General features: G+C 56.2%; 1 protein-coding gene across 1 annotated transcript in view; it reads left to right on the forward strand.

The window, feature by feature from the left end:
* The first annotated feature begins 11,446 nt into the window (after window positions 1-11,446).
* Window positions 11,447-15,486, forward strand: part of CACNA1E (calcium voltage-gated channel subunit alpha1 E) — a 315,028-nt gene continuing 310,988 nt past the window's right edge. The window contains 1 exon segment of the mRNA XM_030572681.1: window positions 11,447-11,905. Coding sequence (XP_030428541.1) covers window positions 11,457-11,905 — 449 coding nt within the window. The 5' untranslated portion in view covers window positions 11,447-11,456.

Here is a 15,486-nt window from a genome sequence, read left to right on the forward strand (position 1 = left end):
AGCAGGACCCTGAGCTCCCTCCGGAGTCAGAGGTGCAGGCTCAGACAGACCCCCCTATGGACACTCTCTTGCCAGGGGTCTCCTCATCGTCTTCTCCCGATGAGGCTGTGGCAGGCACTTCTTCCACCAGCCCTCCCCCACTCGACCTCAGGGCACACCAGGACCTCCTCAGGCGCGTAGCACAGAACTTAAACCTACAAGAGAAGGAGGTCTCTGAGATCGAAGATCCCGTGGTGAGCATCCTCTCCTCAGATGCTCCCACCAGGGTCGCCTTGCCCTTTATTCGGACTATCCAGGCCAATGCCAATACGATCTGGCAATCGCCGGCCTCCATCCCCCCTGCGGCGCGAGGCGTGGAGCGGAAGTACATGGCCCCCTCCAAGGGCTATGAGTACCTCCATGTTCACCCGACACCCTGCTCCCTCGTAGTGCAGTCGGTGAACGAGAGGGAGCGTCATGGACAAGAAGCCCCAGCTCCCAAATCCAAGGAGGCCAGGCGTATGGACCTCCTCGGCCGCAAGATCTATTCGGCGGGGGCCCTTCAGCTCAGGGTTTCCAACCAGCAAGCCCTTCTTAGCCGCTAAGCCTTTAATTCTTGGGTGGCAGCAGATAAGTTTAAGGAGCTGTTGCCACAAGAGGCGCGTCAAGAATTTGCGGCAATTCCTGACGAGGGCAAGAAGGTCGCAAGAACCTCATTGCAGGCCTCCTTGGATGCAGCAGACTCGGCCGCTCATACCCTCGCCTCAGGGGTTACAATGCGCCGCATCTCCTGGCTTCAGGTTTCTGGCCTTCCACCGGAGCTCCAATATACCATCCAGGACCTCCCGTTCAAAGGCCGGGGAGTGTTCTCGGAGAAGACAGACCCCAGACTAAAAAGTCTAAAGGACAATCGGGTCATCATGCGCTCTCTTGGGATGCATACGCCTGGGACACAACGCAGACCCTTCTGGCCGCACCAACAGCAGCAGCGCTGGCCGTTCCCCCAGCCCCGCCAGCGCCAGGACCTCAATAGGCGCCGCAGCAGAAATGGCAGGCGCAGACAGTCGGGGAACCAAGGGGGGCAGAATCAGAGCTCCTCCAAAGCCCCGCCTGGACCCAAACCTTTGTTTTGAAGGTGCGCCCGAGGGCGCAGTACCAGTTTCCCCCACGGATCCTTCCCCCCCGTTTTCCAACCGCCTTTCGTTTTTCCTTCAGGCGTGGAGCCAAATAACATCCGACCGATGGGTCTTACGTACTGTGCAGACGGGATACCGTCTGCAGTTTACGTCTTTCCCTCCCTCCCGCCTCCCACCCTTGTCCCTCTTCAGGGATCCCTCTCACGAGCAAGTCCTCTGCCAGGAGGTGCAGACGCTTCTCGACAAAGGGGCCATAGAGGTGGTTCTGGAGAACGAGAAGGGCAAGGGGTTTTATTCCCGCTACTTCCTCATCCCCAAGGCCAAGGGAGGCCTCAGACCTATCCTCAACCTGCAGGAACTCAACAAACATCTGGTGAAGTTGAAGTTCCGCATGGTATCCCTGGGGACCATTATCCCATCCCTGGATCCTGGAGACTGGTACGCCGCCCTCGACATGCAGGACGCTTACTTCCATATCGCCATATTACCACATCACAGGCGTTTCCTTCGGTTCGTAGTCGACCGCCATCACTACGGTCCTCCCGTTTGGCCTCTCTACGGCCCTGAGGGTATTCACCAAATGCATGGCTGTCGTCGTTGCATATCTTCGGCGCAGTCGCATTCACGTGTTCCCTTACCTCGACGACTGGCTGATCCGCGGCACATCGGAGCTGCAGGTCCGCAACCACGTCCGCAGGATCAGCGGCCTCTTTACTACCTTGGTCCTCATTATCAACGTGGACAAGTCCACTCTGCTCCCCACGCAGAGGATAGAGTTCATCGGGGCCGTTCTGGACTCCACCTTGGCCAGGGCCCTTCTGCCGTTGCCCAGGTTCCAGTCACTGTCGGCCATTATTCAACGCTTGCAGGCGGCCCCCCTGACCTCTATAAGGACATGCCTAACCCTCTTAGGCCACATGGCGGCCTGCACATTCGTGACAGGTTATGCGCGGCTCCGCATGAGGCCCCTCCAATCTTGGCTCATCGCGCAGTACCGGCCAACCAGACATTCGCTGGATACTGTTGTCACCATCCCCCAGGGGGTGTTGGATTCCCTCCGGTGGTGGCCAGACCAGTCCGTCGTATGTGCGAGTCTCCCGTTTCATCTGCCCCAACCCTCGGTGTCCCTAACAACGGATGCCTCAGATCTCGGCTGGGGGGCCCACCTGGGAACCTTGAGGACACAGGGCCTGTGGTCCCCGCAGGAGGTGGATTTACACATCAACATGCGGGAGTTAAGAGCGGTCCGCCTTGCTTGTCAAACATTCTCTCATCAGCTCCTAGGTCGTTGTGTCGCGGTGTTCACCGACAACACAACGACCATGTACTATATCAACAAGCAGGGCGGCACCAGATCCTCTCCCCTATGTCACGAGGCGATGCGACTCTGGGACTTTTGTATAGCCCACTCCATTCACCTCATGGCTTCCTTCTTCCCCGGAGTACGGAACACGCTGGCGGACCGCCTGAGCAGATCCTTCCTCACGCATGAGTGGTCCCTTCGCCCGGACGTCGTCCTCTCGCTCTTCCAGAGTTGGGGTTGTCCCCGCATGGACCTCTTCGCGTCCAGGGGGAACAGGAAATGCCAGGCGTTCTGCTCCTTTCAGGGCCGGGAACCCGGGTCTATAGCGGACGCCTTCCTTATTCCGTGGACGACCCATGTGTTCTACGCGTTCCCTCCGTTCCCACTGGTCCACAAGGTCCTTCTGAAGGTGCGCAGGGACAGGGCCCGCATGATTATGGTAGCTCCAGTGTGGCCCAGGCAACATTGGTACCCCATGTTGCTGGACCTGGCCATAGCCAACCCAGTCCCCCTGCCCCTTCACCCGGACCTGATCACCCAGGACCACGGTACTCTCTGTCACCCGGACCTCCAGTCGCTGCCCCTAGCAGCGTGGCTTCTGCATGACTGACCAGATCCGAATTATGCTGCTCTACCCCGGTACGTGAGGTACTCTTGGGCAGCAGGAAGCCTTCCACCAGAGCGACGTACTCGGCCAAGTGGAAGTGTTTCTCCTGTTGGTGCACGGAGAGGGGTTTCCTCTCTATGGAAGTTTCGGTCGCCGATATTTTGGACTATATTTGGTCCCTCAAGCAACAGGGCCTGGCGATATAATCCCTTCGGGTTCACCTGGCGGCTATCTCCACCTTTCATCCGGGTGGGGATGGCCGCTCCGTTTTCTCTCACCCGACGGTGACTAGATTCCTGAAGGGGCTGGAACGTCTATACCCCAACGTCCGCCCCCCTGCCCCTACCTGGGATCTCAGCCTGGTTCTGACTTGGCTCATGGGGCCGCCCTTTGAGCCATTAGCGACTTGCTCCCTGCTCTATCTTTCTTGGAAGACTGCCTTTTTAGTAGCCATTACCTCAGCTAGACGGGTGTCGGAACTCCGGGCTCTCACGGTAGATCCCCCATATACGGTCTTCCATAAAGATAAGGTGCAGCTGAGACCGCACCTGGCCTTTCTCCCCAAGGTGGTCTCAGCCTTTCACGTCAACCAGGAGATCTTCCTCCCCGTTTTTTTCCTGAAGCCTCATTCGTCACGCAGGGAGCAACAACTCCACTCGCTTGATGTCCGTCGGGCTCTCGCGTTTTATGTGGAGAGGACCAAACCGTTCCGCAAATCCCCCCATTTTTTCATGGCAGTAGCGGACCGCATTAAGGGGCTTCCCATTTCCTCACAGAGGTTATCCTCGTGGGTAATGTCCTGTATCAGGACCTGCTATGACGTGGCTCACGTTCTTACGGGCTGTGTGACTGCGCACTCTACAAGGGCACAGGTGTTGTCGCTGGCTTTCCTCGCCCGTGTGCCCATCCAGAAGATCTGTCGGGCAGCGACCTGGTCATCGGTCCACACCTTTGCTTCCCATTATGCCCTGGTCCAGCAGTCCAGAGATGACGCGGCCTTCAGTTCTGCAGTGCTCCATGCCGTGACTTCTCACTCCGACCCCACCGCCTAGGTAGGCTTGGGATTCACCTAACTGGAATGGATATGAGCAATCACTCGAAGAAGAAAAGACGGTTACTCACCTTTGTAACTGTTGTTCTTCGAGATGTGTTGCTCATATCCATTCCACACCCGCCCTCCTTCCCCACTGTCGGAGTAGGCGGCAAGAAGGAACTGAGGAGCGGGTGGGCCGGCAGAGGTATATATCAAGCGCCATGGCGGCGCCACTCTAGGGGGCGACCTGCCGGCCGACTGGAGTTGCTAGGGTAAAAAAGTTTCCGACGAACGTGCACACGCGGCGCGCACACCTAACTGGAATGGATATGAGCAACACATCTCGAAGAACAACAGTTACAAAGGTGAGTAACTGTCTTTTCTTCTTCAAATGGTTGTTCATGTCCATTCTAAGTGGGTGTGCCTACGCCGTGTGCACACCAGCCAGAAGATTTCCCCCTAGCAGTGTCCGTAGGGTCAGCCCTGGCGCCCCCTGGAGTGGCGCCACTACAGCGCCCTATAAAGGGGTCCGCTGACCCTCCACCCCTCAGTTCCTTCTTACCACTGGTGATGATTAGCTGGAACTTCTCTTGTGCATAGCAAGCTAGCAGTGTCCTATCCTTGTGTATAGTCTGTGTATATAGATATGTTATAGTTAGTTTACTTAGGTCATTGTATATAGTTCGTGGTAGCTGGGGGGTCCCCCTCCCCCAACTTTCGTCGCCCGCTGGGGCATGCCTGGGTCCCCTGGGTTTAAACTCTGCAAGGACTGCGGGAAATTCATGCCCAAGAGAGAACTGCACTCTGCTTGTTTGACGTGCCTCGGAGAGGGTCACCAAAAGGACCGGTGCTCTATCTGTAGAGGCTTCCGCCCGAGAACTCTCAAAGACAGAGCTCAAAGACTTAAAGTCCTCCTGATGGAGGCTGCCCTGAGGCCACCCTCGGACCTGGAACTGGCTGAGGCGGTGCCCAGCACGTCTTCCTCGGTGCGGAGCGCCCTGGCACCGGCATCAGGACTTAGGACCCAGCCCAAGTCGTCTAAAACCCGGCACCGGATGGAGTCGGGTCATAGGAAGTCAGCCTCAGTGCGGCACCACTCACCATCGCCCGCTAAGAAGAGAAAGCCAGTGAGGGAACGGTCACCCCACCAGGACTCGAGGCCGACGCCGTCCACGGGTGCAAGTGGACAGGCTGGGCTACAGCCCTCGGCTGCTCCGTCGACTCCCGCACCACAGAGAGGGCGGTCAAGTCCAGACCGGCCTAGATCCCCGGACCTCAGCGGAGACTTGCACCTCCCTTCGACACTGGAGGCGTTCGAGGTGGCCTCAGACTTGATGGGACTCCCGGTGCCGGCCTCCCCGCACTGTGGAGACTTGCCTACCGTGGCCCGTTCCCCAGTACAATCGAGGGGCAAGCCGGCCATGCTGTTGCCTCCCTCTCCGCACTGCGCTGCTAAGGTGGCACTGGACCAGATAAGAGGCTCCTCAGCACCGCTTTCCACTGGTACTGGGTGCTGCTTCCCCCCTGCCCCAGGTCCTCGTACTCAGAGACTTCAGACTCAGAGTCAGACTCCTACCACTCCAGCCGGTCACGGAGCAGGAGATCGATTTTGGGGGTGAGCCACCAGTGTTACCCACAGTGGCAGCAGCAGTGGCATCCGCCCTCGCAGTGGCCGTTTTGGACCCCCTGGGCCTACCACCAGTCAATAGGCCAGGCGTTTGGTCCTCGATCAAGCTCAGCCTCGGTCTCCTCAGCGTCGGTGGCCCTGCCGCAGCTGCCTCCTTCACCGGCACCATCGCTGGGCAGGGGTGTGCCATATCCAAGTTCAGCACCCCCTAGCCGGGCAGCGGCACTGGCAGTGGCTACAGTTTGGGCTCAGCAGGCTCCGCCCAATACACCAAGCCGCTCACTGGCGACCCCAGTACCAGTTGTGGTGCCGCATTTAGAATCGGAACCGGCCCTGCAACCACAGTACCGTGTGCTGCAGGACCCCAAAGGACTGCATGCACCGGAGGAAGGGCTGATCCACGTAATTTCATCGTTTTCCTCCCTGGACGAAGCGGTCTCGGGCACGGCTGCGGCACCGGCCCTGGAGGACACCCGAATCCTCCAACAACTGCTCCGGCGAGCAGCTCAGAGCCTCACAATCCAAGCTGAGGAAATCAAGGTGGACACGGACCCTGTAGTAGACATCCTGGCTCCCTCAGGGTCATCCAGAGTGGCTCTCCCGCTGATAAAGACCATAGCAGATAGGTCCCGCACCTTATGGCAAATGCCAGCCTCACTGGCCCCTACTGCCAAGAGAACGGAGTGGCGCTATTTCGTCCCCTCTAAAGGGCACAAACACTTGTACACCCCAACTCCCTGGTGGTGGATGCGGCCAACCAACGGGAGCATCAGGGGTTTCAGGGGTCAACACCAAAGAGCAGAGATGCTAAAAGACTCGACCTCTTTGGCAGAAAAGTGTACTCTACGGCAGGCCTACAACTCCACATTGCCAACCAACAGGCAATTGTAAGCCGATATGTCATAACACATGTTCAGCCATGTCGAAGTTTACTGAGCTCCTTCCCCAGAACCTGAGGTCAGAGTTTTCGGCCCTGGTGGAGGAGGGGAAGCTGATCTCCCGAGTCTCTCTTGAGGCTGCCCTAGATGCGGTGGACTCAGCCTCGTGCACCCTGGCCGCGGTCCTGGTCATGCAGCGGGGAGCCTGGCTCCAGGTCTCGGGCGGGCCTGCCCTATGAGGTCCAGCAGACCATTCAAGACCTCCCCTTCGAGGGGCAGATGTTGTTTTCAGAAAAGACGGACAAGTGTCTGCATAGCCTAAAGGACTCGCGGGCCATGCTTTGCTCGCTGGACTTGCATACCCCTGCGATCCAGCACAGGCAGTTTAGGCCGCAGATGGCCCCACGCACCTACCAGCCTCAGACTCGCCAGGAGCTGGGGCACAGGCGGGGCAGAAATGGCAGGAGGCGTCACCAACGCCACCCCTCCAGCCAGGCTTCCGGTCAGTCGAGACCACCATCGGGGCCTAGACCCCCTATTTGATGGTACGGTCAAGGGTGACCTACCTATTGAGACTCTGGATCCTTCTTCCCCTACCTTTGGGTCATGTCTGTCCCCCTTCTACCGTGCCTGGTCCCGAATCACGTTGGACAGCTGGGTGCTCCGCACGGTAGAGAGGGGATATTCTATCCAGTTCTCCTCCCTCCCGCCCCATCAGCCCCCCTCCCCGTCCATCTTCAGGGACCCATCTCACGAGCAACTTTTAAGTCAAGAAGTGAAGTCCCTCATGGAGGCAGGGGCGGTGGAGGAAGTCCCTCGGGAGCTCAGGGGCAAAGGCGTCTACTCCCGGTATTTCCTAATACCGAAGGCGAAAGGAGGCCTGAGACCCATCCTAGACTTGCGGCAGCTGAACAAGTTTGTACGAAAGCTCAAGTTCCGCATGGTATGCCGCCCTCGACTTAAAGGACACATTTCCACATTGCCATAATTCCCCGGCACCGTCTGTACCTCAGGTTTGTCGTGGCCGACGTCCATCTGCAGTTCATGGTGCTCCTGTTCGGCTTGTCAGCTGCTCCAAGGGTCTTCACGAAGTGCATGGCAGTCGTGGCAGCCTTCCTGCGCAGATGGGGCATCCAGGTATTCCCCTACCTGGACAACTGGTTCAAAGGCCGCTCCAAGGAGCAGGTGGAGACCCAGGTGTTGTTCGTCAGGCAGACCTTTCTCAATCTCGGCCTCCTCTTGAACGAAGCCAAGTCCACCCTGTCTCCAATGCAACAAATAGAGTTCATAGGAGCAGTTCTGGACTCCACCCATGCCAGAGCGTACCTGCCGGAATCCAGGTTCCATGCGATTTCCGAGCTCATCCTCGGACTGCACCGTGCCCCGATTACCACGGCGCGAGTCTGCCTCCAGCTGTTGGCGGCAGGCACCTATGTGGTAAGCCATGCCAGACTCCGGCTTGCCCGCTACAGTCCTGGTTAGCCACAGTATATCGCCTGGCCAGGGACCCCTTGGACTCAGTGGTGTCCATTCCCCACTTGGTGCTAAGCTCGCTGCGGTGGTGGCTCGACCCGCAGAAAGTGTGCATGGGTGTCCCCTTCGCTGCCACTCAACCCTCCCTCTCCCTGGTAATGGATTTCTTGGATCGGTGTTGGGGAGCGCACCTGGGACACTTCAGGACGCAGAGCTTGTGGTTGCCGGAGGACCTCGAGTTGCATATCAATGTCAGGGAGCTGAGAGCAGTTTGCCTGGCTTGTTTGACCTTCCGGTCCCACCTGGCCGGCAGATGTGTTTCAGTCCTCTCGAACAACATGTCGGCAATCTTTTATATCAACAAACGGGGGTGCACGCTCCTCTCCCCTGTGCAGGGAAGTCCTTGCACTGTTGGATTTCTGCATCCACAATGCAACCCACCTGACGGCGTTCTACCTTCTGGGGGAGCAGAATGGTTTGACGGACACCCTCAGCCGCTCGTTCCAGGATCACGAGTGGTCCCTCCGATGGGACGTGTTATGCTCAATTTTCCAGCTCTGGGGCTTTCCCCGGTTAGACCTGTTCGCCTCGAGGGAAAACAGAAAGTGCCGACGGTTCTGCTCCCTCCTGGGCCGCAGTCAGGGGTCTCTGTCGGACGCCTTCCTACAGTCTTGGGGAGGTTGGTCTGCTCTACGCCTTTTCTCCGATCCCCCTGATACACAGGGTGATTTTGAAGATTCGCAGGGACCACGCACGGGTAATCCTGATAGCTCTGGTGTGGCCGCGCCAACATTGGTACACGTCGCTCCTGCACATGTCCGTTCAGGCGCCTCTGACGCTGCCCCTGCTCCCGCACCTGATCATGCAGGACCGGGGATCCCGCCGCCACCCGAACCTGGAATCCCTTCACCTCACAGCATGGATGCTCCATGGCTGAACCAGGTGGAGATGCAGTGCTCCCAGCAGCTCAGACAAGTGCTACTCGGTGGTAGGAAACTGTTAACTAGGGCCACCTACCTGGCCAAATGGAAGCGCTTCTGCATATGGTCGGGTCAGCGAGGTCCCAAGCCGCTGGAGGTCCCAATCCCCATTGTCCTAGACTATTTGCTGCACCTCAGACAACTGGGCCTCTCCCTCTCCTCCATTCGAGTTCACTTGGTGGCCATCTTGGCTTTCCATCCAGGAGAAGGGGGAACCTTAGTCTTTGCGAACCTGCTGGTCGGGCGTTTCCTCAAAGGTATGGACAGGCTTTTTCCACATGTTCGTCAGCCAGCCCCTGCTTGGGACCTGAATCTGATCCTCTCCGCCCTCTCGGGACCTCCCTTTGAGCCTCTGGCTTCGTGCTTCCTGTTGTACTTGTCATATAAGACTGCCTTCCTGGTAGTGATCACCTTGGCCAGGAGAGTGTCGGAGCTCAGGGCATTAACATCCGAGCCACCGTATACTGTCTTCTATAAGGACAAAGTCCAACTTAGACCTCACCCGGGTTTCCTACCCAAGGTCATCTCACAGTTCCACATGGGTCAAGATATTTTTCTCCCGGTTTTTTATTCCAAACCACATTCTTCCAATGAGGAGCGGAGATTACGTTCCCTGGATGTCCGCAGGGCCTTGGCTTTTTACATTGGGCGTACCAAGCTGTTCAGACACTCAACTCATCTCTTCATCGCAGTGGCGGATAGGATGAAAGGGCTCCCGGTCTCCTCTCAGCGAATCTCTTTGTGGATCGCGACCTGCATCTGACAATGCTACCGCATAGCTAAGACCCCTGTCCCTCCGGCCATGGCCCACCCCACTAGGGCGCAGGCCTCCTCTGCGGCATTCCTGGCTCAGATCCCGACTCAGGAGATTTGTAGAGCGGCCACGTGGTCCTCCATCCACGTGTTCTCGTCTCACTATGCCATCACACTCCAGGCTAGGGATGATGCAGCCTTCGGCCGTGCAGTACTCAAGTCAGCAGTGATCTCTGACCCCGCCTCCTAAAGTTAGGCTTGTGAGTCACCTACTTTGAATGGTCCTGAACAACCACTCGAAGAAGAAAAAACGGTTACCCACCTTTTAGTAACTGTTGTTCTTCGAGATGTGTTGTTCATGTCCATTCCAATAGCCACCCTCCTGCCCCTCTGTTGGAATGCCGGCAAGAAGGAACTGAGGGGGTGAAGGGTCAGCGGGCCCCTTTATAGGGAGCCGTAGTGGCGCCACTCCAGGGGGCACCAGGGCCGACCCTACGGACGCTGCTAGGGGAAAACCTTCCGGCTGGCGTGCACGTGGCGCGCGCACACCCACTTTGAATGGACATGAACAACACATCTTGAAGAACAATAGTTACTAAAAGGTGGGTAACCGTTTTTTCTCTGTGTGTCCTTGTACTCTTAGCAGGCAGTAGTGTTGTCACCGCTGCCCTTCCTGTGACAATGCTTCAAATTGCCGCAAAATGCACAGGTCAAAGAGGAAACCCCCAACAGGAGCCAGCATCAAAGCCACATGCACTGGAACTCATGCTCTAATTAGGGAGACAGCACCACCTACTGTCACAGATGCTACTTGATTTAACATTGCAGCCTGAAGTTTTGTCAAACTCCCTCACCAGCCACTAGAAGGTGAGAGTGGGGGCAAGTTGACTACTTTCAGCTCTTGGAAGAGCAAGCAGTGGGGGACATTTGTCTGTTCTTGGCCCAGGGCAAAAGAGGGTTAATCCATCACTGTTGGTGGAAGGTTTGGGCCTAAGGTGACCAGACAGCAAGTGTGAAAAATTGGGACAGGGGTTGGGAGGTAATAGGAGCCTATATAAAGAAAAATACCCCAAAATCAGGACTGTCCCTATAAAATTGGGACATCTGGTCACCCTATTTGGGCCTGTGATTAAGCTGATTTAGATGAGAACTGGGAGTCCCTTTCCAGTCAGGCAAAGGAACTTAGTAAAAAATCAAAATGGGGAAGATTCACCTGCTCAGGCAAAGGCCCTGAGAAATAGGGTCTTGCAGGTATGGAGTGAACAGCCGTCTCCCTCCTGCTTTGCAGCCCCCCGTCACATCCAGGTACCTAGAGACAACTAGCTTTTTGTTAAGCTCTTTGGTAGTGGCAACACAACACATGGCTACCTGGGGATCACAGTTCCCGTTTCGTGCTCTCTTCCCCCCAGGCTGGTTGAGTATGGGTGGGATGGCAGTGCTATGGGTGGATAGGAATACTGCACATCTCCATTGTGTCCACCTGGGTTGGTGTTAAAAGGCTGTACGGAAATCCTGCTCAGCCCTTGCTGGCTTGGAAGGATGGGGCCTATAAAAGTGAGGAGTAAAAGAAAATATTGGGGTGACCCTAAAGCACTCACGTTACTTCTCACTGATCAGGAGCTTGCCATTAATTTCCCCTTTCTGTCTTGTGCCCTCTCTAGAGTGATGTACCGCAACGGCGCTGAAGATGCTTGGACTCGGCGCATGTTCTGTGAGTGCTCACACGCTCTCCGAGGCCAGCTCTTTCACAGCCAGTGGGGTTGCCGAGTTGGATTCCGACTCCCAGAGATACGTCCTGGCCCTTCCAGAGGAAGAGACATGGCGCAAGCACCAGCTTGGCCTGATGCAAGCCAGCCAGTCCTGCAGCCTGCTGGAGCCCGAGGCCTTGGGGGACGCTCTGGTCTCACGCACGGCCAGCTTTGACATCCTCTATGAGCCAGGGTCCCGGGAGGCGGAGGCCGGCTTGGGCTTTGAGGGGAGCAGTACTTTTGACCTGGGACTGAGCCAGTACATCCCGGTGAGCCCAGATGTGATTAAGCGCCGGAGGGGCGGGCTGATCGAACAGCGGGACATCATCAAGGCGCACGAGGCTCACAAGATGCAGAGCACACCGCAGGCGAGGCGGAAGGAGTGGGAGTAAGTACCCAACAGGCCCTGTGGTGGCAGCACAAGGCAGCTCTACATAAGAAAAGATGTTACTTCTCACTGCTCATGGGTGATTGGAGCTCAGACCCCTGACTCCAGTGGCCAGCAGGGGCTCACGAGGGTTCTGGAGGTGGCATGCCCAGCCTTGCGGGGAGGAAAAGCCTTACACAATTGCCCTCCCTCAATGACCCCAAAAGGGAGCCGTCATCAGCCAGAAAGATAGGTCAGCCAATTGCACAGGCCCTTTGGGAGACAGAGAGGAAGAGCTGGAGGGATCGTGGAGGCCTTGCTTGCTAAACTACCAATGCCAATATCTTCCTGTGCCCCAGCCAGCCTGCTTTCCCTTCCTGTAGGGAGTAATTCTAAAATAGAATGAAAAAATCCCTGTCTGGGGTCTTTTCTCTCCCATTTCCCCTGGGAATGGGCCAGATCCTTAACCAGCTTTTTGAACCCAAGACAGATTTGCTCACTGCTAGTTGCCATCCTTTCTTTGGTCCCTTCTCTCTGTCCTCCCCACCATTACTGCATTCAGTGCTCTCTCGGCTTCAAGGCTGTTACCCTTGGCTCTACACTGATGGTGGGAATTTTTGGACATGTTGTTCTAAGGGCCTGAATTCCTTGTGCTTTGATGGGAGGAGGTTGGTATGTGTGCCATAGTGGATTACATCATATTAGGGAGTTCAGTCCCCATCAGTCTAGGCCAAACAGAATTCACCCCTCTCCCACTCCTTCCTGCCCTTGTCTCTGGGTTGTAGCGAACTGACTGACTGTAACTACACTAGAGTGCCAGGAAAAAGCGCTCTACAGATTACCTTGGTGTAGCGAAATGAGACTCTCTGGTGCAGCGCCTCCTGCTGGTCATCTTGGGAATTAGCTCAATTCCAGCCCAGAGCACTGTCTGCAGGCCGGTGGCTCACCTGCCTCAGGCCCCATGTCCCTCCTGGACCTCGGTGCCCTTTACCTCAGGGTTCTGCCTCATTAGTACTCCACAGTCTGGGTCTCCCCTCCCAGGGGAGCCCCCAACCCTCTGTCCCCACCTTGCCTCAGTGGCTACTGCCAGTCATCATCTAGCTCCCTCTCACTGGGGCAAACTGCAGTCCATAATGGCCACTCATCATTGGCAAGGGGGTTGGACCCACAGCGTCTGCCTAACCCCAGGCTGCACCGTTGTAGACCCAGTACCTTTGTAGGCCTTAACCAAGGCCTGTAACCTGGGGGTTGCCAGGTTGGAGCTCCCCAGCTCCTCTTGCCTTTCCCCAGCACTGCTTTACTCCTGGTACCCTGAGCTCTCAAGCAGCCAGATCCTTCTCTTTCCACTGCTAGAGAGAGATTCTTCAGCTCCTAGCTCACAGCCCTCTTATCCGGGCCAGCTGGGCCCTGATTGAGCTGACCACACCTGTGACTACTTCCCCATCAGCCTAGCTTGGCTGCTTTTAACCTCTGTTCTGCGGGAGTGAGGCAGTTGCCCCATTACACTTGGTTTCCTTGGTGATGGGTATTTAGTTGTACGGTGTAGAGGGGAAACCCTACTGGCATAAAATCCCTGGTGTAAATTTGATCTCTAGACACAGTCTCCAGGGGCACAGGGCTAGGGCCAGTGCAACCATTTAGGTGACCTAGGCAGTCGCTTAGGGCACTAGGATTTGGGGGGCAGCATTTTCTTCAGCAGCGACCGCGGCGGCCGGATCTTCAGCTGCCCTGGTCGCCACCAGCATTTAGGCGGAGGGAGCTGGGGCAAGGGAGTGCAGGGAGGGCCGCCTGCAGCAAGTAAGGGGGGGGCGGCACGCAGGGGAATTCCCCACCCCAGTTCACCCCTGTCCCGCCTCCTCCCCGAGCCCCATGGCTGCTTCTTTTCCCATGGCATGCTCGGGGAGGAGGCGGGACAGGGATGAGCTGCTTCAGTTCTCCCACCTCCCAGGCTTGCAGTGCCAATCAGCTTAGGCACCACAAGCCTGGGAGGCGGGAGAAGTGAAGCAGCGACAGTGTGCTCAGAGTGCTCGTGCTCATGCGCGGAGCAGGAGTGAGCTGGGGCGGGGGGTGCCTGAGGGTGGGGGATGGGGAGCTGCTGCAGGGGGGGCACCTGAGGGTGGGGGTTCGGGGACGTGGGAGGGCAGAAGGTGGAAGTTTCGCCTAGGGCGCGAAACATCCTTGCACCAGCCCTGCACAGGGCACAATCTAACCTAGTGACACTTAAAGCACCAGAAGCTCTAAGGCCAACCCTGAAAGGGTATGACTGGCTGGTAAGACAGACATAGGGAAGTAGTTAATATCTCTGGAACTGGGGACCTGAAAATGATGCTGCAGGCAGTGTTGGGGCGATGTGACCCTTCACCAAACAAGCAGTTGCAGTTTCCAGGTGAGCCTGGTTGCATCCTGGAAGTGATTTATTTTAAATGGATCAGGAATGGCGGTGTCCCTGATGCTGATTGTCTGGCTTCAAGCTTTATTGCTTTTGTAAATATCATGCAGCTTAAGTGTGTAGGTTATTAGCTTGTCAACCACATCTTCCTTTGGGGATTTAGTGCCCATCCCACCCAGTAGACTGATGCCAATAAGATTCTGTTTGCCAGCGCTCATGCTTGCTTGCTGTCACATGTAGCGTCTATTCTGGACTTCGAGCTCCTTTGAATTAAAATGGGGCTGTAATGAGAACAAGGATTGTAACTACAAGTGATGCTGTAGGGGCCCACTCTTACTGTCCTATGGAATGGGGTCAGTTTGCACATCCAAATATAGCTTTTCTAATGGCCAGGTCATCACTGCAGAAATGGTCCCTTGTGTTTGATACTACACCTGGAATCTCCATCTCTGTGGCCTGGGGCAAGTCTCTAACTTCTTTAAAAAGGGGTAATAGTTACTCACCTCATATGGGTGTTGAGGGATAATTGGTCAGTGTTTGCACAGAGCTTTGGAAAGGAAAAGTGCAATATACATACTGAGCTGTTATAAATGCCTCACCCTCTCCACCCTCTGTGTATACCCACTCTAACCACTAGGCATTAGATGCATAACATCTCTGCAGGACATTTCTAAGGTACGGCGTTGCTAAAACTCTCATCATCTTGATGACTGCAGTGTCATCTTCTCTGGCCTGGACAAATGCAATCTTGCCCTGCACATATATCCAAGATCATTTTCCTAGCCCATTGCTTTAACCATATCTTTGCATCCCACCATGGGCTCCCCTTTCTCCACAGCATCAAATATAAGATACTTGTCTTCACTTTCAGGACCCTTTATGGCTTATCCCCATCCTATCTTTCATATGCATCATGTCCGTGATGTGCTTCATCATCCATTTCTTACATTTTCAAGCAAACACCTTGGCCCTTTTTCCCATGCTGCCCCTGGTGCTTGGGAGGCGCTCCCTAAAAAACATCTGCACCAGAGGCTGTGGAGTGCCATTGGAAGTGTGTGTGGAGGGGACGGAGAGGGGGAGAGGATGAATTTCCCTACACCCCCCACCTGATTCTTCTCTTCCCCTCTAACTGTAGGCTCTGGAGCCTGAAAGGACAGCAGCTGCCAAGGCCAGGGGAGAGTAGTATCAGGCAAGGCCTGGCTCGCCTGGGGGG

The sequence above is a fragment of the Gopherus evgoodei genome, chromosome 8 (genome assembly GCF_007399415.2).
Source record: "Gopherus evgoodei ecotype Sinaloan lineage chromosome 8, rGopEvg1_v1.p, whole genome shotgun sequence".
Classification (NCBI taxonomy): Eukaryota; Metazoa; Chordata; order Testudines; family Testudinidae; genus Gopherus; species Gopherus evgoodei.